Source organism: Chrysemys picta, chromosome 11 (assembly GCF_011386835.1).
Source record: "Chrysemys picta bellii isolate R12L10 chromosome 11, ASM1138683v2, whole genome shotgun sequence".
Taxonomy (NCBI): Eukaryota; Metazoa; Chordata; order Testudines; family Emydidae; genus Chrysemys; species Chrysemys picta.
The window spans coordinates 18,045,755-18,072,633 of NC_088801.1; the positions used below are offsets into that span (position 1 = coordinate 18,045,755).

The 26,879-nt window shown below is 40.1% G+C and overlaps 1 protein-coding gene across 3 annotated transcripts in view; it reads right to left on the reverse strand.

Moving 5' to 3' along the window:
- Nucleotides 1-26,879, reverse strand: part of TMEM163 (transmembrane protein 163) — a 163,000-nt gene that overhangs the window by 29,542 nt on the left and 106,579 nt on the right. For 2 of the 3 annotated variants that reach the window (XM_005286795.5, XM_005286796.5), the window contains exon 5: nucleotides 17,447-17,543. In XM_005286795.5, coding sequence (XP_005286852.1) covers nucleotides 17,447-17,543 — 97 coding nt within the window. Of the gene's footprint in view, nucleotides 1-16,947; nucleotides 16,997-17,446; nucleotides 17,544-26,879 lie in introns of all 3 variants that reach the window. The other variant, XM_042855678.2, reaches the window with a different exon arrangement.

The following is a 26,879-nucleotide window of genomic DNA, read 5'->3' on the forward strand; positions in this document are numbered from 1 at the left end:
ATTCAGTAATAGACTCCTAACCTCTGGCTGAGTTACTGACATCCTCAAATCAGGATTTAAAGACTTTGAGAATTCACCATTTATTCTAGTTTAAACCAGCGAGTGACCTGTGCCCCATGCTGCTCCACCCCCAAGCTGGCCTGGGACTCCAGGGACCTCCTGCTGCTTTGTCACTATAAATAAGGTATGGTTTTAATAGCTGTCAAAGTATACGTTGGACAGGGACTGGAGTGGAAATAATTGTTTTGTGATTTGCACCTCACCGGTCAAAAAAGTCACAAGTCACCACTGCTGCCTCCCATTGATCATTGTCAGTGGAAATCCTTGTAGGGTTTATATCATAAAATGGGTGTGGGGAGAGTATGTGAGAGTGGTCTGACTATATGACCAGCAGCATATGATCAAGTAGCACAACTCCATGAGTGGGAGTGTAGATTGGCCACTGGTATTGTACCCACTTGGCTGTCATCTGCCTTTTCTCAAAGTAAGATTAGTCAGGATGTAAAAATGCCAGCAGGTGTCTGCACGGGAATTCTCACTTTTGCCAGAGGTGGGAAAAGCGTAATAAGGACAAGGCCTGCCAGGCTTTCAGCACTTCTCCCTGGTCAGTGTGATACAGGGGTCTTTTCTGTCAGAACTACATATGCTATAGTCTTCTACAGCATGGTTTGACTGACATTGCTCTCCAACTGCCATCCCTATCCAGGGCAGTCAGGGAAGCATGTTTAAACAGTTCTGATCCCCATGTGGGCACAGCTTAATTAGTTCTAAATGTTAAATTTAATCAGAAATGTAATCAAATTAAAAGGGGGCTAGCAGTGTGCTTACGGTATGCCTTGGATTTCTTTATAGATGAAGGCAATTTTCCTTATATACTCGGGAAGGAAAAAACCTTCAGCTGTTGATCCTAAATATAGATTGATATTTTCACCTCTATATATGTGCAATTAATTATCATTCATTCTTTGCTGAATTTCACCAAATATCCTGATGCTCAAGAAGAGAGTAAGCCAGATCTTATTTCTCTATTAAGGAATCTACACTCTTCAGAGCATGAAATATGCCTTAGCTTTGTGAAACTTCATCTACAAATGCAAAGAAACAATTCTTGAAGCACTCAGTGGAGCAAATGCTTTGTCTCTCCTATATCACGTTCACCAAGGTAAGACCTAGGGCTGATTTGAGACAACCCTGCATAACTGGAATTTTTTTGAGGTGGGATTTAAGTTTAGTTGTTTGCTCAAGCCTAGGGCATCAAGGAGTTTGAGGAAGCTAAATCACATGGGAATGGCTTTGGGACACAAGATAGAACTTTAAGGAGTTAAGGAATGGAAGGTCATTACCTCACCCATCATGTCTCTCTAATATCCTGGGACTTACATGGCTATGACAACACTGCATACAACAATGGAAGATGATATAATTTTAAGGACAGTTACAGCTCCCCCCCCCCCCCCCCCCGCATAAGAACATGTTCCACAAGTGATAGATTTACTTGAACTGTCAGGAAAAGATTTCAGTTACATTGTGGATTTCATGATCACCAGCTGTGATCCTTTCAAAGATGATCTACTTCCCATTAAAGCCTTATTGTGGAAATCTGTGGGTCACTTTGCTTCTGTAGCTTTCTGAGGTTTTAGTAAGTGATGCATTGTTTGCATGTCCTTGTTGCTTTTTCCAGCATTTGGGAGAACAGTGAACTTCAACAGTGCAGATCAACCACTTAGTACTTTGTTTACAAAGTCAAATGAATATAATAATTTGCCACTGTATATCAAAGATGTGCTATGGCATAGGTTGCTGTATTTATACCATTTCTGCCAATTAGTGGAGAATATGATAAGAAGACATTTTTCTCACTTCAACCAGAATTCCTTCAATCTGCTAGTCAGAGCTAGCCATGGTTTGGTAATATGACTCCAAAGGATTGTGGGATGTGACTGCAAAGAAGGTTGGATTTAGGTTCACAATAAACAAGAATGGCTCCTTTTAAGGATCTCAGGTGGCGAGAGTCTGAGAATTCTTGATCTAGGAGATATTCAAGTCTAACTATTCATTCAGAATCTTGAAAAATGTGTGTCTGATTCCTTCTATTATAGTATTTGTTTTGTTCCTTCTGTGTCAGACCTGTTTTGAGAGAGGCTATGATTTGATTCTATATGTGTGTTGCAATATGAGGATGTGTAGCATAGGTTTTTGTCCTGAATTCAATTTACTTTTTGTATGTTTTGCCATATCCATGGTGCCTAAAATGTATTTTGCCATTTGTTATGACTGCCCTGTTGTGTGTTACTAATGTGATTGGAATTTGTCTAGCCAGTTTATTGGAACCCAGGGATAACATATAAGTGTAATGCAGGTTTCTGAATAGACAGATATCACTTCTACAAACTCCTAAACTGAATACATGAATGTATTTCTAGGGGTTTCAGAAAAAAAATTTCTACATACTTTATTTTTGTCATTGAACTATAGAACACAACTTAAGTATTGTTATAATTATTCACATAGTGGAATAGGAGATCTGATGATGGAGAAGAATTGGGATGTGGACTGGGTGACCAGATATGTTCTTCCAGCTCTTATTTTTATGGCAGATGTACAAAGTGAAAAATAAAAAACAGGGTTCCTGTCCCAACCCATAAAACACCAGATTTAAACCCATAAAACACCAGATTTTCAAAAGAGCACAGTTTGCATGTCCGTACCTAAATGAATATGATCGTAGATGAAAGTTTTAAACAATATCCACAGAGTGGCATTAGGTACTGGGGCAACTGAGTACTTTATAGATTAGATAGGTAGACTAGAGAGAGAGAGAACAATTTTAAAAAGTAAAAGGGTTTCCAATTCTAAATCCACTTTCCTTAATCCCTTAAAATGCTCCCTGATTTTCCAGGCGCACAATACCTGGAAATAGGAAGAACGAGGCATCTCTTGGCTCAGAGCTAGCAGAGGGTTTGGCAGGTGGAAGAGAGTCAGCTCAGGACCCCTGTCATGTGGATAAGACTGAGGAAGAGTTTGGCAGCTAGGATGGGAGATGAGAGTGCCAGCTTTGGGTCAATAGGTGAGAAGGTAGCATGAGGGGAATCAGCTCAAGTTGCTTGCTGGGAGATAGGTTGCAGTAACATTCAGAAGCTGAGATGAGGTGAGTTCAGATAGTTGGCAGAGGATGGCAGGAGGGTTATGCAGCTGCTTTATGGGTCAGGGAGATTGTGGTAGGGTTTGGCAGCTGGGAGAGTCCATTGGAGTGATTTTGGGGGGGGTTAAAATGTTTGGAGTTATTGGCACAAGGAGGAGTTCTTGCAGGTCAGTTGCTTTGGGGGTAGGGATATTAAACAGATGCATACACTAATATGTAGTATCACAGGGACCTAAGAGTTAAATGTGTCACTCTGTGGCTGTGAAATAATTCTCTTGCTAAACTAACTTGTCCTTCTCAGAAATGACTAGAAGAGAGACAAAAATGGGGATCTAAATTAATAAATTAAGCCTGGCCATCTGGCACCAGGTCCCTTGGGACCTTCCCTCAGCCCCACCTTCTTTGTACCTCTTGCCTTAGCATCTGACAATCACAAAGGGGGGAGCATATCTACGCAGACTCACTGTTAATTTTCTCTGTGTAATGTTAATTAAAGCAATCGCAGTGAATTATTACAGATTAAATTTTAGATGCTGAACATTTCCATGTGATGGAATCTTCTCATCATGGTAAATAGAAGCTCTTTCCTTTTCCGTTTCCCTCTCCCCTTGCTCCTACATTGCTCTCCATTTTGTGTGTCTGTACCCACATCTCTTATATTTATTTAGAGAGAGAGCAAGTGCATATCATTTCATATATAAAATATCAGTGCACACTTAGTCTGGTTCAATGCTGGATGGCCATTCTCCAAACCACACAAGTGCAAGCCTCTCTCTGCACATTATAACAATGAGAATCCTCCTGTACAAAACAAAACATCCTCCTTGTGTTGATGCATAACTGGAGTGACACCGTGGCTGCCTTATAAGGCATGGTTAGAACACTGATTCAAGGCTGGTTCATAAGGGAGGATATCGGAGTGCATTTCTTAGGGTACATCTATGCTATAGCTGGGAGCATGCTTCCCAGCAAAGACACATGCTACCTCTACTCAAGTTAGTGCACTAAAAATGTAGCTGTGTGGCCAGGGGTAATATGGATGGCAGCTCGGGCTAGCCACCGGAGTACATTCCCTGGGGATCTGGGAGGTGAACCCAACAGCCATGCTACATCCCCCTTCACTGACACTACTATTTTTAGTGTGCTACTTGAGCACACCGGTATCTATCCACCCATGCCTGGGAAGCATGATCCCAGCTGCAGTGTAGATGGACTATAATTTCTGCATTTTAGAGTTAATATTTAACTTCTTTTAAAACATTGTGCTCTTTAAGTTGTCAGAGAGAAATTATTTCTAGGAAAGGGGAGCACTCAAGTCTTGCCCCTTGATAAAGCCATCCAGCAGCCCCCTATACTTGAACCAAGTGCACTTTGACCACCAGAGTAGGTGAGAACAGGATGATGACAGTTGTGTGTTCATGCTGCATTTAGTTAAACTCAAACAACCTTTCCAAGCAAAGCAGTGACCATCTGTTCATTAGCTTAGTCCCTGCAACATAAGCAAGTTTGCCTGGTGGGGGGTGGTTACTCATATGAGAAGGGAAGAGTCTGAAGTGGGGAATGAATATAGCCTCAAGATTTCATTTCATTGTTGTTTTTCACTAGAGGGATCCCTTCCAAATGTTTTCAGGGGTCCAACCAATATGTCACCTCAGCTGTTTCACTTCTGAGTAGCCTTTGGATTAGTAGTTGGAAGAAACTCCAATACAACACCGGCAGCCCTGTTACTACATTTAAGCTATTATTTGTTTTTAATATTTATCTTTTTTGCTTCTCTCTAATTCCAGGCTGTAGAATTTCTACTCATTGCTAGTTGCTCATGTCTGCACAATTGGAGTAAAACAGTGGCTGCCTTGCATCTCCCCTCTTTACTTTCAGTCCCTCCCACTCATTCCTATCTTTGGGGTGTGGTGAGGGACTTCCAAGATCCGCATTCCACTTTCTGCTTATTAGTGTTGGGCAAACAGACCATTATTTGTATTTGGCTGATATTTATATTGGGGGGAAGGTGTTCCTCTTGTTTGGATGATGTACTGACCGCCTCCCTCTCACCTCGCCAAATAACATTACCGTCTGAATGGTGGAAGGACAGCTTCTTCCCTCTAGCAATTGGGTGTCTCATCATATGGAAGGGGTGTCAGGAGCAGGACAGTCTTCCCCAGCCCCTCTGGGATGGGTCAGATACACTGGGGCTTGAATCACCTTTTGCCAGGTCCTCCTGCGGTTGGAGTGACAAGACAAGAATTGTCTTCATTGTCCCTCCTCGTGTGTGTGTCTGTGCGCGCGCGCGCACACACTCACACACTATTTCTTCTTTCTCCTTCCCCATGAGGTATGGGTCTCACCCTCTTTCTCCTCCTCATGAGGAGGGAAAAAGAAAATATAAAGATAAGATCAAGAGAGGCATCCTGGTGGCAGTAGACCAGGCACTAGGAGCACATCAGCTCTGCCAGCTAGGGGAATATAGATGCCTTTCTTGATCTTATTCTTTTATTTCCTTTTTCCCTCCTCATGAGGAGAGGAAAGGGGATGAGACCCATCCCAGAATGGGCACTGGGGATGCTGCTGGCAGCACCAGTGGGGCAAACAATCTGAACTGAGCTGAATTTTTGGCATTTGTTCATTCAAAATCCAGTTTGCCCATCGCCACTGCTTTACACGCACCCCTACTCCCTCACCTTCAGGGGCCTGTCAATACAAGACAGCAGGACTGTTACAGATATAGCAATTTCCTGATGTGTTTGTATTATTTCAGTCTGAATGGTACATAAGCTCTTCAGCCGGGAGATGTGATAGATGTGAGACCTGGGAATTCAAAACACTGTATTGAAAATGTGCCAAACAAGTATGGACTTCTGGGACAATAATTGTTAAGTGGATTTCCTGGGGAATTCCTAGGCAGAGATTATTAATGTAGATTTCCCCACCTCTGGTTATGCAAAAACCCAGCCTCTTGAAGCCTAAGGCAAGGGTGATTATCTGTTCCAGAAAGCCAAGATCAAAGGCCTGACCTGTATAAAGAAACAGCTGATCTACCCACCCTTCTTTCTGGTCTGAGATAGATATGAATTTGTAACCATGGAGAAACCCTAGCTGTGGGTTTTGATGGACTGTAAACTTCCAGAACCCTAGGTCAGAGTTGGGGTGATCTCTGGTATGCATGCATGTAGCTTCTTCTATTGTTTTAATGCTTTCCCCTTGAGAATACATGTGCTTGTTTAGAGGAGTTATGTGGTAATTTATAACTATGGACAATACACCGGCCATAGCCCTTGGAGAGAAAGCAAATAGCAGGCACTGGCCTTTTTAGGCTGTCTGGTTTGCTGGGGATATCACAGTATAGATCAGGGAGCTGTGCAGCCTTAAAATCCCCAGTCAAGACGGAGTGAGAGACAAGTTGCTGCCCGGGAAAAGTGATGGCTTGGACCCAGAAGCCTAAAGTACATGCCCTTTGTGGACTATGGTGCGGGAATACAGGTGCAGTTGCTCTGAAACTGTGACAAGGGCCACCAAACTGTCTCCCGCCCCATCCTTTCCCTTTGTCCCATCCCACTCAAGTTTTCTTTACTGCTAGCCCTAATCCCCTATTATCTGTAGATCTGACACCACTGCACAACTAATAACCACTCCATGTAAAGTACCAAGAAATAAAAACACTACTGCTTCCATTTCAAAGACCTGTGGGTTTTTATGTATAAATAGTCATCAGTTTTCAATGCAAACATAAAACCCCCCAAATCCCAATCAAATTGTATGCCAAATAATGAATGGTTTCCGCAAGTTCTCACTAATCAGTCTGGAGGGAGCGGCTGAGAATCCAGAGGGTCTGTCTCGCAAGCTAGCTTCAAAAGGGGAAAGCATTTTAATCACTTTCGTTGTCAGAAAACAATCTGACAATCCAGTGTCTGATTCAAGGAGGAGATGTGCATTCTCTTCACACAGAGATAGAATCATCTATTATTAGTACAAATATTATCTTGAGAATGTCTAGACTTGCATATGTACTGTTGAAGTGCTGCGATTGAGCAATTCCATAGAATCAGAATATTCATAAGAAATAATACAAACATAATGTTCTGAATGCTGCTTTCAAGAGATTCTGTGGCTCAAGCCATAAATTTAGGAACTACGAAGTCAAGAAAAACATTTTTAAAGTGAATTTAGGACTCATGAAAAGGGCCCGCTTAAAATAAAAAAAATTCAGTTCAAGAGACAGGGCGCTCCACACTTCCCCACTCTGCCAATGTAACTCACCCATGTTCTATACCTTTTGACTTCAAATGGATATAAAATACTATTTAAATTAATGTTTGTCTTTATATAAAGAGATGTCCCTCTAGTGAGTCAGCTAGTTGTCCAGCTGAAAGTGGATTGAGACCACCAATTCATTTCACACAAGCCACTAAACAGATGCTAACTTTTGTTTGCTATCAGCATGGGTCAGATTAGATCTGAAGTGTAAGTCTCCATATGCTATTATCAATCACTTGAGCCATCCAATAATCAACATCTAGGAGAAATCTAAACCAGTCATGATTATTTGCTTAAGTATATATTGTCAATAATGTTCTCAGTGCTTTACCGACACGTAAGAAGTCACGGTCCCTGTCCCTAAATGCTTAAAAATCTACATAAAATACTTCCAGAAAATACTGTCACAAAAAAGGGAAATTTAACCTAATAAGCCAGACTTCTCTGTCAATCAAGAAATTCCTTCCCTAGCTTCTATCCCAAACCTGGGGGAGAGAAAAAAATCAGTGGTAGTCTCTCAGTGTATGTAGAGCTGTACAAATCTATCTCAGTAGGCCCTTTCCTTCTTGGAAATCAGAATCCTTCTTCATCTTGTCTGATGGTCTTTTAACCAGCAGGCTACCCCTGCCCATTGATCAAGCTACAATATTTCTGGCCTAGCACTTGTGATCTGTTGTTGGAGGATGTTGAGTCAAAGTAGAATCCCAATTTGTTGGAGTTACTCTGGAGATGGAGCAAGCCCCCATTAAAGCCTCTGTATCACTCTTATCTCTGTTTCCAACCTTGTTCGAATTAGGGATGTAAAAGTTTAACCAGTTAACCAATAAGCCTGATGCATATCGGTTTCTGTTAATGATTAAAACCTGCCCCGGGGGCTCTGCTGCCAAGAGTCCCGGGGGTGGGGCTGGCAGCTGGGACCCCCAGGTGCGAGGCCGGCAGCAAGGACCCCGTCTAAAACATGGGGGTGCTGCAGCAGCCCCCACACCTCTAATTTCCCGGTTAAACGTTTAACCATGTAACCAATAGAATTTTAATCACTTACATAGTTATTGTTTTTACACATTATTTACATCCATAGGTTGAATCCATTTCTACACTGGTGACAAACAAGTAATAGGAAAAGGAATTTCTTGCCTCCATGTTTTTTTGGTTGCATCTATGCCGATAATCACTCATCTTGCTATTGGCCTTTGAAGAGCTTAAATATGTCAATGTTGCAATGTTCAGGACATGTTTAGGTTAATCTGTTATCAGGCTGTAGACACAGTTCATCTTTGGATTTTCTCAAGGAGAAAGTTAACTTGAGAGGGAAGTACTAAATGCTACAGGAGGCCAAAAATCCTCCATGATTGAATGCCATTTTCATGAATGAAGATAGGGCACCAAATCAAGAGGCCACTCTGAGGGAAACCAACTTACTCACTGCCTACAAAGAAGGATTTGTCATACGTCAGCTAGATGACTGGATAATTTGATCCTACTTCTTCCTAAGACTGCTTTGGAGACTCAAAAACTGCCCCATCTCCCCTCCCCCCCCCAAAAAAAACAACCAAAAAACCCACAGGTAGTTGACAGGACTCAAAAATTAACAGGGAACTGATGTGACTCTGTTCCAATGTGAGGATTTTAGTAATGACGCATGATCCTAGTTGTTATTATACAAGTGGTCTGGACTTGGTCAGCCAAATAAAATGTGTTTGTCAGATGCAAGAACAGGAGACGACACATTATTACGGCATTTCAGAAAGCTTCTTTGAGATCTATGGATGAAAAAACAATATATAAAGGACAGGCAAACCAGTCCTGAAAAACATAAACCCAAGCCTTCTGCTCAGATTGGTTACTATAAAGATCTTCTTCCCACGTCAAACTTAAACCACACACACATTTTCACCTCACCCCTCCAATACCTCTTGAACCTCTTCCACCAATCTCATCCTCCAACAGACTCCACCCTCTTTGCTCTCTCTGTGCTTCTCCATATTTCTGGAAGTGTTGAATTGCCACAAGAAAAGCATTTATGTTTATCAGGATGGAAACTTAACTCACTCATTCTCTCTCCCAGCACCACAGTAGCTACATTCCTCTCAAACATTAACAACATTGTCACAACACCCGCAATGAACTGGGGAAGTATTATCATTGTACCACTTGGGTAGCCTTTTGAGGTTCACCAGTCATCATTTTGAGAACTAATCCCTGGGGACAGGTGTTAGGATTTTAGTTTTATAACAATATTTGTTAGTTACCATGATACAAAATATACTTTGAACCTTTTGTCATTTTTGAATGACAATAACAATTCACACTTTTATCTAGTGCAGTGCATTTTCCAAGAACATTACAAATATTATCTAATTCACCTTTGTACCAACCGTATGAGGAAGAGTAACTGTACTCTAGATTTTACAAACGGAGAAACTTAGAATGGGAGAATCAAATTCAGCCCTAGCATAAGGAGGTACAACTCTCATTCGCTCAGAAAACATTGCTTCAACTTCTGCAACAGCTGAATTCAACCCAGAGAGATTAAGTGAATTTCCCAAGGCCACACAGCAAATAAGTAGAAGAGTCAGAATTAGAACTCAGGAATTGCAGGCCTTTGGTCTACTACATTATAGGACCTCCTGTTCCTCTTTCGTTTCTTGTTCAGCAGTATGAAGCATAGTTAGGGGTTAACTACTCCTACAAATGAATATTCATCTACTAAAATATAGGGGAGGAAAACAATTCTGATATAATTTACATGCCTTTTGTGTACATACTGGGTTATTTCTCCAATGTGCTATAGCAAATGACAGAAATATTGACCGATAATTGCTTACTCCTGCAAGAAGTTGTCCTTTGCCATACTGATAAGGACAAACACTAAACTTCATTGACACTACATGTGTTACACTATTATCTGGGGAAATGCAAACACCGACAAGTAGAAAATGTAAATTGATTTACAACCACACATGAAATTAAAACAGTCAGTCTCCTCGCTAGTCCTTTTAGCCTTCTTAACAGACAAGAGTGTGTGGTATCAGGTCAAGTGATAACCCACCATTTTCTTTATTATTGCATTTTATTTAATTATATTATCCAATAGTATTTAATTATTAAAACAGGGTGACCCCCCCCCAAAAAGATAAGTAATTTCCATCAGAGAAGCCCCAAGGTTAAGTGCTAACACATTCAGAGACAGTGTTTGACAGCTCAGACCGAGTTGAGTTCTGATGCTTCTCATCTCATATTTTCAGTTCTAGTAGTTCAAGATCAAGAAATTACTGCAAACTGAATAGGAGTCCAGACACCATGACATCAAAAGAATGGAGTGTCAATATTCCTTCAAATATAAATGAACATAGCTACTGAGTTTCCATTTATTCTTTGGACAGAAACATGGGCCACTGTTTAGGATCTTTCCTAAAGCTTTGAGATGTAATCCTCCCTTCATTAATATGACACACGGATGATCACACTTCTACAGTTGGACACGAAAGCTAAAAACCAAAGAAGAACTCATGCCAATAAAAGTTAAATGGGGAATGAAAATCTTTAGGTCTAAACATATGTATTAATTAAAATGCTGTTGAGAGAGTGTGCATGTAAATTATATAGCTAAACAACATGTCAAGGTGGTATCCACATGATAAATTACATAACTACTCACATTATATATGTGGAGGTGTTAGCACTGGATAAACTGCAAAGCCATATGATAAATTACAGAACTATAATATGTTACCACTTTGTTGCACCTCCAGCAATGGCCAGATTTCTTAGGAAGGACATCACATGGACCAACTGGTAAGAGCCACATTAGCACAGAACAAAACATAGCGTTTTATATTGCGGTAACTCCAAAAATCAAAATACAGCAGCACAGGACTAAAAGGATCCACCAGTGAGCAGATTAAAAATAAATAATACCTTTTAATAAGCAGTATAAACATATGTATGCTCGTATGTGTGTATATATAGGCTTGGAAGGATTACATTTTTATTGGTAAATGTCAATTTCACTGTACTCTCACAACCCGATGAAAAAAATAATCAATTTACCAATAGGCAATGTCATAAAAACGGTGCTTGAGAACTTTAGAGTTTGATTTAAGAATATTTGCTTTGTGTATTTTGACATGAGATGTTGACAATTTGTATTTTATCGGTATTAAAACTTTAACTTTTTAAATCCCAGTGTCTGTCATTAAATAATTGTCTGACTCTTCCATGTAACTGTGAAAATTTTAATAGATAATGAAAAAAATGCTTCAAAATAAACCTCTGTCAAAATTATAAAAAAATCAAATTCTGTCAAGCCTCTGTGTGTGTGTGTGTGTGTGTGTGTATGCATGCGCCGGCACATCACACACACTGCATATACATACACACAAAACAATCTCTAAATCTGCAAAAATAACTCATGCGTTTTCAAAACACTTATTAGAGCTATAAACGCAAACTAAGAGTGGATGAGAAACATGTAGTAGGATCTGCTCTGGACAGGTCTCACCAACTTACTGTGTCTTACAAGCAGGGGGAGAGACCCCAAGAACACTTTCTGGTGCTCAGCAAATTTAACTCCCCTAACAGTAACACAAGGGGCCATCTGTCGCTCACAATTGTACAGTAGTGCTCCATTCATTGTGCCAAGGCCCACCACAAGCAAAACTTCCATTGACTGTGATGGGAGGTTCAGCTGCAGGTTTCTGCCTGTTATTTATACCACAATAACTGGAAAAAACATTCATTATGCTACTCACTACATATACTCTATAGCACAGTCCTTGCAAATAGTGCTCATGTTTTCAACACTTGAGACAAATTCATTTCTGAATCACTTTTAAACAAACTTCTGTTCCCCAGAATAGTAACAACTTATACATAATTAATTTACTACCCAACTTTCCCAAAGTGCTGGGTCATTGTTCAGGCTTTTTCGTATCATACACATAGAACAACATAAATTGCCAAGCATCTGACACACACATACAAAAACACACTCATTTACCACTTCAACTTCTGCCCTTCAGGCATTTCCTAAGTAATCAGTACACAGTCCCAGGCACATTAGGTAAGGGAACTAAAAGAAGGAAATATAGCATGTACCATGACTTTGAAATGTTAAAAGTATTGCAAAAAGCCATGACCTCCATGGAAAGTATTCCACTGCAAGCCACTTCATAAGATTTGTTGTTATTTATTTATCAGTTTTTGAAATCTCTAAATGTGCTTAGGAGCCTCAAAATTAGGGTGACCAGATGTCCTGATTTTATAGGGACAATCCCGATATTCAGGGCTTTGTCTTGTCTATTACCCCTCGACCCCTGTCCCGATTTTTCATGTTTGCTATCTGGTCACCCTACTCAAAATACAAGTATAAAAATGAGGCCAGATCATCCTCCACTGTAAATCAAGCTACATTGAGTGTCTGGCACTCCGCACCTTACCAGATGGGACTCTGAAACAGGATATTTGCATGAGCCTATAAATCTGTCATTCTCCGTGGACTCATTTAGTCTTGGTTGGAGTTAGCAAAGAGATAACTCAACGCTACGGCAGAACTCCATCATCTAACATGGCTAAAAAAATCAAGATTACATTTCCATCTAATCCAATGCAAAATGCCATGCACACAATATTTCTGCGTGCAGCTATGACAAGAAACTGAGGGCTGATTCCTTAGTCATTGACACTTTGAAATCCATTTGTTTTTCTTTTTACTTAAAGCGCGCTATTAATTTTTCCCTTTCTGAAATCTATTTCAAAAACAGGTCAATCCTTTGATGAAGGATCTTGCACATTCATTCTAAGGAAATGCCTTTTATGTTACTGGCACATTAAAAATTGATGAATGAAATGACCCATATTATACATGGCAGAAAATGCAATAAGGTTAGCGTAATTATTTCAGAACAGTTCAGAGGGGGCTGACTACCCTTTGAGGCATTTAATCAAGACAGCTTATAATTAACAAATTGATACGTAATTATTTGATACATTTCTCATTCAAGGCTTGTTCATATCTTCAATTATTTGTTCTAAAATTTATACAAATTAGAGTTGAGCTCAAAGAAATTATATCTGTCCCACCGCTGTGTATGTATAATCCTGACAAAGTCAGTGTAATTTACTGTGTATATATCAATGATGAAAAATGAAGCTTTGTACTTCCGGCAACGGTTCAATCTATCATTTTGATCCACACAAACAGCCATGCAAATTGTGCCCCAATGAAGAGTAGGGCTGCACATGCTGAACTTTCCCTGTCTTAAAACAAACTAACAATGCTAGTTTTGTACTCAACATTTGAACATGAAGGGCTGCATTTTCCAGTGGTGATATGGGGGTTTTAGCCACATGATTCCTCTTGAAATCAGAGTCATGCTGCTAAAATTTCACACAACGATTTGAAAAGTTACCCTCTGCTCTGTATGACCTCTGCTCCAGGAAAGGCAGATCTGAGTATAAATTACACACACACAAAGTCATGCAACATGGCTCCCCTGTGCAATTTGCATTGGATTAGACTGTCTGGATCGAATCTGGACCTCGTTACACTAGTGAAAAAGTGGTGTAATGCCTCTGGTTTTTGTGGAGTTACTGGTCCTTCGTGTTTGGCTCTCACACCACCACCGTAACTCCACTGACATCAGTGGAATGCCAGTGTAAGATTAGAATCAGCCCCAGAGATGGTATTCACAGTCACCATCTTGACATGGAATTGGATATTGTGTTGCTGTGCACAAAGGACAGGGGCAGATTATGCTGTACCACTCAATACCTTTGCAACTAGAGCTGAGTGAATAATAGAACATTTTGGTGTGGTGGCTGAACAGAAAAATCCAAAAAATTACATTTCAGGTCAACTCAAATTGGACACTTTTCTTGCTGAAACTTAAAAAGGTAATTTCATTTTGGGTCAAACAAAACATTTAGTTTGAATCAAAATACAATTTTGGGAGGAAAGGGGGGGACGGGTTGTTTCATTTAATTTTCAGGTGTTTTTTCACCTTTTTTGTCTTTGAAATGTGGCTAAATTTATTTAAAAACAAAGTGAAACATCATTGAAACAAAAAGTTGAAATATTTCATTTTTTAAAAGTCTAAACAAAACATTTTGACTTCTTAAAAAATATCAATTTTTGGCCAAAACTGTTTGCCAAATTTGACCCTAATTCTCTAATTGTACCAGTCAACCTAAAGCTGCATTTTTCAACAAATAAATTTTGTCCAAAAATTCACCCAAATCTAGTTGCCATGTAGATGCATATATTATAGCTATATTAGGTGACAATATATCCACAACATATAATAAAATTAATACTATAAGTCAGTAATATAAACTACACATTAGCTGGTGCTCCAAGGAAGAGCAAACAAAACCTCCTCCTCCTCAGCCATCACTATAGAGATCCCAATATAGAACAATCCTCATCATCAGGACATGCTGGTGGGGACATTTCATTCCATTTAAGCAGGTTTTTCATTAATGGAAGACACTGATTCATTGTTAATGATATTGTTTTGGGAGCTGTAGAAAATAATATTTGTTCTTTGAAAAGGTCCATGCAGTTGGGAGGAGGAACTGTCTGCATTGGGATAGGGCCTGAGCAGCTAAAGCAGAGCTATTAATATGAGCAAACAGACAGAATCAGCATTAGATTCAGGCACAGAAGAACTAAGCGCCACTAGATCACCTGAAGGGGTCCCTATTAAAGAGTAGTAATTGCCATTACATATTTTGAGTCCTGTAGCCTTTAGGCAAATCTCCCCACTGGAGATTATGGGCAGCATTATCTCTATTATAATGTTGTTCTCTCAGTCTCCACACTTTCCATTTTAATTCCTGGGTTGCAAAGGAGAACTCCTGACATATATTATAAATGGCCCTGAACAGTAAGAGATAAGTATCAACAGCATCATTTTTTGCATTTTAACAGCAACAGCTTTCCAGGTAAAATTCTTTGGTCTCCCACATTCTGAAAACTCCTAAGTGTGTGTGGTGCTTGCCATATTATTAGGTGGCCACACACTAGATCAGACCAGCTACACTTTCCTGTTGTCACTCTTATCTCTGTGTGTATGTAAATGCCGCACTTGTGAAAGGCATCAGCCTAATTTCTCTGAAGACTTGAATTCTTCAATGAAACATTTTTTTCATCAGAAAATGCTGATTCCCTGAAACAGAGACAGACCAACTGACCACCCCACCTCCAACAGCTGGTGATCTGGGCGCTCCCACCTCTTAGGTGAGTGCCCTAACTGGGCTACTGACTATTCTGTGGTAGGTGTGTCTCTAGTATTTTCACTCCAGTGCAAAACAAATTTCAAAAAATCACATCCTCAAATGTTGGGAGATTCATTCCTTTAGGGCACAATCATTTTACAACCCCACTTTCAAGAGTCTTTATTTCTGATGTAAAGAAGTTTCAAAAATAAAAGTGATGAGACACCAAATTTGTATGAATCGTAAGGAACTTTGAGACTAAAATGAGTGATGTCCCTTGAACTGAGGCCCACTTGAGAGAGATGACCCTAATCTAAAGGCATTATCTCTAGTCAATGTGATTTCCATGCCAGTTCACTCTTTGGGCTCTCTTATTTAATTGATTTTTATACTGTGGACATTTACCCACAGAGAAGTGTGCTAAACCTTCCAAATTTATTTGCCATAGACCACTATACAGCCATAAGATGGTTATTTTGCTTGTTACAGAAACCTCCCTGCATGTCTTGCTGCTGTTACATATATCCAGGAGCATATATTTAGATATGAATATTCTTGCTAATTAACGGAAATATAATACTTAAGCCCACCAGGGCTTGCTCTACTCTTGATGAGCATGTAACTCCCAATAAAGTATTGCATGTAGACTTTTAATTTAGTGGTTTTTGCCCAACCACAAAGAAGTTTCCATAGAATAAAACCCCATGTAGACCACTTGTGTTTTTAAAAGCATGGAGAATAGTTTGAGATTGTATTTTGTAGTTTCCAGGCCTGCCTCCATCTCCTAATTAAAGCAGGTGACCAGGGTGCTGATCTGATGATGTGTGTGTGTGGGGGGGGGGGTTGGCGCAAATTTGGCAAAGAAATGCCCAGGGGCAAATTTTCAGAGTAACATTGCACATGTCTATGTGCACACCTACGTTGCATATGCATGGGGTTGGAAGCACCCAAATCAGGTGTGGTCAGAGAGCTTTGTGTGCACCCAATCCTGACTTGAGCATGTGCACTGGTCTGTGAACATGTTCAGCTATAAATATTTGGGCCAGCAAGACTAGGAAAGCTCTTCTGATGATAGAAATGGTGCCCTTTGGCTCTCCCATTGAGCAGCCAGTTTGGACAGGCAGGGGTGTGGGGGACTGGCTCTGAGTGCTGTTGGAAGGGAGGAAGCACTGAGCTGAGAGAGGCTGTTGGCGAAGGCTGCTCTGATAGTCTGGGCGGGCTTCTGTAGCTGCACTGGCAGCAGGGAACAGGAGAAAAGCCTTTGTGATGCCCCATGGTGGGACACCTAGAAGAGCCAGCTCTTTCTCCCAGCGGAAGCTAAAACATGCTCCCCTCACCTGATTCTCTCCTGCCACCTGCACGTGTCTCTGGATGTGGAGGCAGGAGCTGGAAAACAAAAAATACAATCCCCAAATATTTTTCCACGTTAAAAACAAAATACCCAAGTCGGTGGGGTCTTGTGCTGTGGAAACATTCTCTTCATTAAAAAATGTACCTGGGCTGGAGAGACCTCACCTGAACACCATCATTAGGGCCCAAACCTACTCACTTTACAGCCCTCAACAAGAGCTTTAGACAATTAAAGTGAGCAGGATTGGCCTGTAATGTTAATGTGGGTCATACTTGTACCTCAACAGGAGATTATACCTTACAATATGGAAAAAATATCACTTTAAGACCATGATCCTACAATGATGTGTACACAGGCAGGCCCCTTCCCCTGCTGGAGCTCCACTAAATACAATAGGGCTTCATGAGAGTACAGGGTCTGCCTTCCTGCAGCCCTTTGCAGGACTGGGGACCAGGAGAGCATCGTAAAGAAAAGAATGGCCTTACCACTTCTGGGAGCAACTTCATCGCAAGGTCATGGATGGCTTTGACCACTATACATACAGCTGAAAGAAGAAATATCACACCCAAGATAACACAGGCTCTGAAAAGAAAGAAAAGTTGAGAGCTTATTTGGAGCTTTCAGACCTTCTGATTAACAACACAGTTAACGACATTAATGATCATTTATATGGAGGAGCTAAAGAATGGGGGTTTGGGTTAAAGGCAGAAGACAATCCCAACTCCTTTTCACTTCTTAAATGCTGGACAATAGTTGGAAAAGATTTGGCAAGAATAGCTGTCTCTCTGTGCACAGGCCTCTCCAGTCTAAATCCCCTTTCTTTATTAGAGGATGATGGGAAGAGATTTGAGAATCTAGATGGTAATGTCACAGGAACCTGACACCTGAGCTGCAGTTGTCTCTTCCTCAACTTGAAGGAAGAGAAGATTATGAATCCCAACTGGTAACCAGAAGAGCTACATTTCAGGTTTTAATATCATCTTACAGGATGTCCATGGATCTAGTAATGCCTAGAGGCCCCAAACAGGGATCAGAGCCCTATTGTGCTAGGTGATGCACAGAACTAAAGTACAAAGACAGTCCCTACTCCAAAAAGATACAATCTTGTTGTATGCCAAAACGAAACAGGTGAAGAAGGCAAACAAAGGGGGTTAGGGGGATGAAGAGAGAAGGAGGCAACAGTGAAACAAGCACGTTTTGAACAGGAAGTAGTCATAGTTCAGACTTACAATGCACACAATGGCCACTCCCAATTTCAAAGCAAGAGCAGAGATAAAACTCCTATTTCTGATCCAAAAGCACAGGGCCCTACCTCTTTGAACTAGAAGAGACTCGCCTTCTGCAGTTAGTAATATAGGGCATGTGACACACAGCTGATTCCTTCCAGTAGAGAAAAGTGGTGCACCTAAATACTAGCCCATCCATTACAATATCAATACATTTATAGCAATACTCAGTTTCATTCTCTTAGTAAATCTACTTTATTAGAAGTATTCTGTAGTCAGTACATAAGAAGTATATAAAATACAGCAACAGCAAATTTAAAACAGTACAATATTTAAAACACTAAATATTTGTAGAAATCATATTGCTATAAATATATTTTTCTTTAAACTTTCCTAAAAGAAAGTAGCAATTTTCTTTGTCTGGTATTCAGTGTCTTGGCACCTATCTGTTAGAACAATCTGAGGATGCTATAATTAGAACAGCACTGTGCTACTATTTTTAACAATTTAGACATCAGCCCATCTGGCAGTTTGGCAGAACATGTTACATTCACATCAAGCTCGGTTTAGGGACTGCAATGCGATTGCATTGTTCTGCTAAGGTCAAGAAATGCAGGTTCAGCAATGGTGCAGATGCAGCATTCCAGCACTTCATTCACTAACGGAAGCAGAGGGTCAGATCCTGAAGTGCACTGAGGCCACTTTCCACCACTCCCCTGACAATCTCTGGCCACTGAAACTTTGAGTAAAGGGCGCAGTGAGGATCACCTTTATGCCAGGATGCTCCTGTAGTGGTCCAGCGCCAACAAAGAGGCTCGTATATCATGCGTCGTCCTTGCTGATGGGGTAACAGGGACTTTCTTACTGGAAAGGAGGACACAACTTTGCTACACTAGTCCTGGAGTAGGTGTTTGCTGTCTGGGTTAAGTTAAGCAGGCCCTCTTAGCATACTCTACCACAGTACATGGTGGAAGGTGTGCAACTGGGCGCTTTACCCTCTTTGCACACCACTCCCAGATGTCTACTTTGTGCATTTTGAGAGTACCCGAGATCTGCCAGTAACCTCTAGGTGGAGGAATAAGCAAGTAGGATGGATTCTATGCAGATCTGGAGTATTAAGTCATCATCACCCTGCATGGTTTTACGCTGACAAATCTGCTTTCTAGAGGAGAAGCAATAATGAAGGCAAAGTAGATCATTTTTGAAGGGGAGTGAAAACTTGCAAAGGAGAAAACAGAGGGACAGTGAGACGTTTTATCACACGTTTTCTAAAAGTTCCTAGTTCAATAGTTGATTAACTCTCCTAGATTGATAATTTCACTTCATCGGAATGAATCAGTGAAAGGGAATATAATCAGAGCCTTCTACACTCAGTATGAGGTGGAAAGGTTTTTTATTTTCAATATCAGCTTCCTGTGGTGTTTTAGATATTTTATTTCATAATTTAGCATTGATATAGGGTGTCTCACATTAAATAAATCCAGGAGGTAGTAGGATTGTTCCCATTTTATGGATGGGGAAGCCGAGACCTGGGCCCAAATTATACTCACATAGGTGTAAAGAAAGAGTGGTGCCATTTATTGAGAGCAGATTTGGCCCACAGAGATTGAGCAACTTGCCCAAGGCCACCCACTGAGTCAGTGGCAGAGTCAGGATGGCACATCTTCATTTCATACAGGACCACATTGCTGACTTTTTATTTAAAACAAAAGTTAGGGGGAAACTTTTATTGTCATTCCTGACTGGCTAAACCCCAGCCAATATAAATGCATGTGCTGGAATCAATTTGCCCCTGCTAGTCTAGACTGTAAATTACACTTCCCTGTATCAATAGACACTGCTCTACCTCAAGGGGATTCTCCCTCAGGGAAGGGAAGATATTGTTTCTACCATGCCTTCCCTTAGTAATTCTGGGGAAGGCACTTTTAACTGATACCAAGGGCTCCACAGGACAGAGACTGCCTAGGGGGTTCACGGAATCAGTGCACGCCTTGGCCACATTAGCTGCATCTTTTTCTTGGCCAGTGTTGCCCAGTTTGGGGTTGTTCTGACCCCTGCAAGTGCTCTCTCCCCAACCCAGCAAGCACAGCTCCCAGTGCCTTGTACCATTGGTTATACCAGCAGAAGCAAACACAGTGTAATCTATCCTTGAGCTGTTTGTCTTGCTCCCTGGAAAACCTGTGACCACTGGTAAGTGGTGCATGACTTGAGGATCTTAACCAAACAATTACTTGACAACTTTGCAACTAAATAAAATGTTTCCAGATACTAGTGCAGTCTGTTAGTACTAAGGTGCTAGGCAAATGCAATTTCATGGGTTCTCTATTATAAGTCTGGATGAGCCAGCTCGCATTACTAAATAATTGCAAGCCAGATGGGAAGTTGTCCACAGAATTACATATCAAAGGGTACATGGCATTCTCTTTTTGGCGGTGTGCAGAGTACATATATGGCTAGCCCAACTAGCATGGATATAAATAGCAGTGTAGATGGTGATGCACTGCTTAGGTGAGTAAAGACACTCCTGAACCCTCTGGATGTACGTACCCTAGAGGGTTCTCTACTCACGTAAGTAATGCCTCTCGCAACTACACTGATATTTTTAGCAGTGTAGTGGCACACTGCCTCCCCACTGCTGGAGTCTTTCCCCACCACAGGGAAAGACTCCATCACCAGGGAGACAGCAGGGAAAGACAGGCAGTGAACCTTTCCCCACTCCAGGGAGCTGCTGGAGCCTTTCCCTGTCACAGGGAAAGACTCCGGCAGAGGGGAAAGGCTCCAGAAGCTCCCTGCGGACAAAGCCTGTGTTTCACTGTAGCATGTAATTACCCATATCCTACATACTGCCGCAAGAGGCGTGCCGTGTAGACATAGCCAAAATGTACAAAGGAGGATCACTGCAGTTATGAGGCTTGATTCAAAACCTACTGAAGACTTTTCATGGGAGTCTTTCCACCGACTACAATGGGAATTGGACTGGGCCCACAGCAAATAGTAGCGCTCTTTCTTTCTCTCTATGTGAATGTTCATAGAAATGAGTATATAGCATAGTGCTATTGCCCAATGAATCCCATCCATAGGTACTGTACATATCCCCCAGACAAAACAACTTTAAGAGCGGGCAGAAGTTCTGAAGAATTATTGGTTACTTCAGAGAATCACCTCATTTAGAACGTTGGGTTTAAAAAAAAACTTTCAACTATTTGAAAGGCAGGAAACTCAGAATTAAAGTTCAAATTTTAAAAAAATGTTGGAAAGTCACAGCATTCAAGATCACCACCACACTGTGTGGCTGATGTAGCTTTATCTGTATTACATCTGATTTTTGAATCTTTGAATTGTGTACATGCCGTCTCCCCTTCTTCAGGTGCATTGAGCTAATGCTTAAAAATGCTTAACCATGCTCCGTAATATATAGGAACCACTTGACTCGCAACTGATCAGTGTAGTCACCTCTGGGGAAGGAGCACAGTACACCACTTGATGGAAGTGCAGTGAACAAGCATACTATATCCAACTGAATTGCCAGGAGAGTTGAAGAATTGAGAGTAATGAATTAGCCATGCTGAAATTCTGCCCTGGTCCTGGGATTAATGCTGATACCCTTCTTGCTGACATTAATGCTGCTACTCTTCTCAAGAGTGTCATGGCATTTTTAAGGACCTTAGTTTTCTATCTCTTCTGTAATAAACTACCAGCAGCATAGCCCTGCTACCACATTCAGGCATTAGTTCTGAACAGTAGACGCTCAGAGGAAAGAGTTCAATTTACTGATTTGCTAACATTACTTCTTGCAGCACCCATTTTTCCTTAGAAATCTTCCATCCAAATATTAACCAGACATGAATCTGCTTAGCTTGAGGTCTGACAAAAGGATTTTTAGAACATTGACATTTTTTAAAAGTAGCAAAAAACATTGCACTAACATTCTTCTACCTGTCTACTACTCAAACCAACAGCTCTGCAGTGGGAAATGACTTGAGTGTAACAATGACAGTGGCATATTAAGATATTTATAATATATCAGATGTTAATAGTGATTGAAAAGCATCTTCTTTCTTGTAAAAAGTCCTTTAGCATATATTGACGAGTGAGATTCATGGAAGTCCAAGGAAACCATTAGGGTCACTTGAATCAATAAGATGCATTTTGCAAATTCTTTAAGTATTTAGATTAAAAGTCAATGATGTATGGTTTTATTTTTTTCTTTTAAACAAATACATAAAGGAAATTTCCACACGGCAAATTAAGTTTAAAAATACATTTAAGGCCAAAAAAAGCAGGGTGACTATTGTAAACTGTATCCATTAAAATATGGGACAATCTATGTGTATGTGCATGTTACACTGTGTGAAATATGTAACTGGCCCCACAAATGGGCACTTATGTTTACAATTTCCAGTTTAGGAACTGATCCTGCACATTTTTTCTTGAGCAGAATTCCTCTTGATATCAACAGAGGACCAGTCCTTTCATAGATGTTGCACAAACATAGCTGCATTTTAAGAGGTCAAGTCAAGTCCTACTTAGCCAGATAAAAGTCTGGAAATTCAAAGGTAAGTCCGGGAATTCTGTTTTTAATGTACCACATTATCCTTAAGTATTGCAGTTGTCTACAAACAAGAAGTGATGCTCATTACCATACGCAGGCTTAGAATACCAGGATATAATGGAATATATCAAGGATGGAATTTCATCCTTAACTGCTGATTTTGGAAGGTTTTATTTGGTGTCCTTAATTTGTTTCAAAGTCATACTATTTGATTTAGCCTGGCAAAGTTACAATATTGCTCTATAATAACTGGATCAAGTCGTATGTTTGTTCAGAAAGGCTGGCATACTAAATATTTCTCTTTCCCCTTATTTTTAAGTCTCTCAAAAGGAAATTAAAATCTAAATGCACCATATTAAATGGTGGAAAAAACAAACAAAATTGCATTTCTTGTGAAGTATGGTAGTAAATCGAATTTCTTATTTGGTATGTTAAAATTTAAACTCTTAGCTTCCTTTTACCCAAAAATAAAGGTGCTATCACATTGACACAACCTAAGTAGAGAGAATATGCTGTGTTTATTCTGCAGCCCCTTGTGTGAAAGTTAATATATGAGCATCTCACTGAGCAGTCAACAAATCATTATGAGCCCAGGATAATTTATCACTGCAGCTGTGTCAGGTAACAGCAAAGATCTAATGAAAAACTCATGAAGCTGAGTTATCCTCATGTGGTCTCTATGACCTATAGAATGTATTATTCTGAAAGGCTTGGATATGTTCTAAATTGGGGACACAGAGTGCAGGGACACAAAGAAACAGTTTAAAAGAAAATGCACATTCATAGTTTGCCAAGCTGGTTTGCTAAAATGACAGAAAGACAAGTTTGTTGGAGTCTTTTAGGAAACAAAACAGTTTACAAAATAATATAGTTCAGAAAGGACAAGCCAAGAACTACTCTCTGAAACACCAATTTATGGTCAGCTTTTCTGCCAATTACAGCTCAAGAGAGGTTGAAGTTAGGGCTGTCAAGCGATTAAAATTAATCACGATTAATCGAACTGTTAAACAATAATAGAATACCATTTATTTAAATATTTTTGGATGTTTTCTACATTTTCAAATATATTGATTTCAGTTACAACACAGAATACAAAGTGTACAGTGCTCACTTTACATTAATTTTTATTACAAATATTTGCACTGTAAAAAAAACAAAAGAAATAGTATTTTCAATTCACCTACTGTAAGTACTGTAGTGCAATCTCTTTATCATGAAAGTTGAACTTACAAATGTCGAATTATGTACAAAACAATAACTGCATTCAAAAATAAAACAATGTAAAACTTTAGAGCCTACAAGTCCACTCAGTCCTACTTCAGCCAATCGCTCAGACAAACAAGTTTGGTTACATTTGCAGGAGCTAATGCTGCCTGCTTCTTGTTTACAATGTCACCTGAAAGTGAGAACAGGCGTTCACATGGCACTGTTGTAACTGGTGTCTCAAGAGCTTTACATGCCAGATGTGCTAGAGATTCATATGTCCCTTCCTGCTTCAACCACCATTTCAGAGGATATGTATCCATGCTGATGATGGCTTCTGCTCGATAATGATCCAAAGTAGAGTGGACCAATGCATGTTCATTTTCATCATCTGAGTCAGATGCCAAGAGTAGAAGGTTGATTTTCTTTTTTGATGGTTCGGGTTCTGTAGTTTCCACATCTGCGTGTTGCTTTTTTAAGACTTCTGAAAGTATGCTCCAGACCTCTTCCCTCTCAGATTTTGGACGGCACCTCAGAGTCTTAATCCTTGGGTTGAGTGCTGTAGCTATTTTTAGAAATCTCATTGGTACCTTATTTGCATTTTGTCAGATCGTAAATCAAACAACATGTGCTGGGTCATCATCCGAGACTGCTATAACATGAAATATATGGCAGAATGCAGGTAAAACAAAGCAGGGGACATACAAATCTCCCCCAAGGAGTTCCCTCACAAATTTAATTAATGCACCATTTTTTTAATGAACATCATCAACATGGAAGCATGTCCTCTGGAAAGTGGCTGAAGCATGAAGGGGCATACGAATGTTTAGCATATCTGGCACGTAAATACCTTGCAACGCCGGCTACAAAAGTGGCATGCAAACGCCTGTTCTCACTTTCAGGTGACATTGTAAATAAGAAGCGGGCAGCATTATCTCCCGTAAATGTAAACAAACTTGTTTGTTTTAGCAATTGGCTGAACAAGAAGTAGGACTGAGTGGACTTACATGCTTTAAAGTTTTACATTGTTTTGTTTTTGAGTACAGTTATGTAACAAAAAATATTTACATTTGTTAGTTACATTTTCACGATAGAGATTGCACTACAGTACTTGTATGAGATGAATTGAAAAATACTATTTCTTTTATCATTTACAGTGCAAATATTTGTAACAAAAATAATATGAAGTGAGCACTGTACACTTTGTATTCTGTGTTGTAATAGAAATCAATATATTTGGAATTGTAGAAAAACATCCAAAATATTTAATAAATGTCAATTGGCATTCTATTGTTAAACAATGCAATTAATTTTTTTAATCGCAGTTAATTTTTTTGAGTTAATCGCGTGAGTTAACTGTGATTAATCGACAGCCCTAGTTGAAGTTTTTCTTCCTATTGCAATGGCATCTGACATGAAACTAAACCTATTCGTTATCTCTAGATCTCAAATATAACAAATGTTGCAGATAAATGGTGAAAACACCAAGACTTCCTTGGTTTGTCCATTGACATATGCCTCTGTGGTAAATCTTTAGCTGTGGCAGCTATTTCTTCAAGAAATGTTGGTTGCAGTAGTTCCATCTGAAAATACAGATGCTGCTAACATAGGATATCATTGCACCAAGTGGCTCATTTTGTCAGGATATAAATATCATATTGTCATTTGGGTTGATGCATTATGTTGCATCCTCCAGACATCAAGAATGTAAATATTTAGATCTCTGCAAGCTGCTAAAGGGTTTATGTTACTTGTGAGTTTCCAAGAACCCCTATTCCCTTCCAAGTAACAAGCTGAATCCCACGAGCTAAATTGTGTCTTTCAGGCACAGCCTTGTGTTGAGGGTGCTGCAGAATTACACAGCCTCCCCGGGGAGCTCCCTTGAGTGCAGGGATTGCAATTATGCACAATCCTCATGTGTAACCTCACTCACGCACACCTGCATAAAAACTCAGCCGCAATCTGGCCCTAAATTAAATGACATCGTACCCGCACCTCATTTTCCACAACACATTCCCTCTACCTAACTCTACCAGGAGAACTTCTTAGTCTTGCTAATAAATCTCTCATAACACACACAGAGAATAGAGAAAGCAAATCCCTAAATGGTACCTGGTGTCCTTTGCCTGCATCAATCATCTGACATTCCATACAAATTGACAATTTATCAATAGGCAGCTTTGAATGCCACTGAGATTCATAGGCAATAACCACAGAGCTTGTCCATTCTAGAACAGGTCTGAGAAATTTAACCATTATGGCATTCTCTTCTTCCTAATCCAATTGTTTAATTTCCTAAGAAAACAAAAATCCAAATATTCAAGGTGGTTGCTTCTTAACTCATGTGGCAAAGCAGTCATGTGATTCAGGGATGTATCTTGCATTTAACTATATCGTTCAGATCTTCCTAGATAATGGGAAGAATAAAATCATGAATTATTTCAGTCATGGAATAAAAGATCTAACTAGCCCAGATCTCTGGGGTTATTAATCTTCAAGCTAATATAGCAATTTTCCTTTCTAAAGTACCTTGTTATATTATTTATCATTTACTCAAATGAGTAGTCTCACTAGAGCCAATGGGATTACTCACTTACATAAATAGTGTTCAGTGAGACCTGCAATTATTTGCCACACAATATTTTGTAAATAATACTTGTACATATACCTCTACCTCGATATAACGCGACCCGATACAACACAAATTTGGATATAACGCGGTAAAGCAGCGCTCCGGGGGGGGGGGGGGGGGGGTCGGGAGGTTGCGCACTCTGGTGGATCAAAGCAAGTTTGATATAACACGGTAAGATTTTTTGGCTCCCGAGGACAGCATTATATTGAGGTAGAGGTGTACCCCCACAAGGAAACAGGCAAATCCTGCTAAATTACACCAGGGTAAATTTGGAGTAACTACTCCAGTGTAACTGAGAGCAGAAT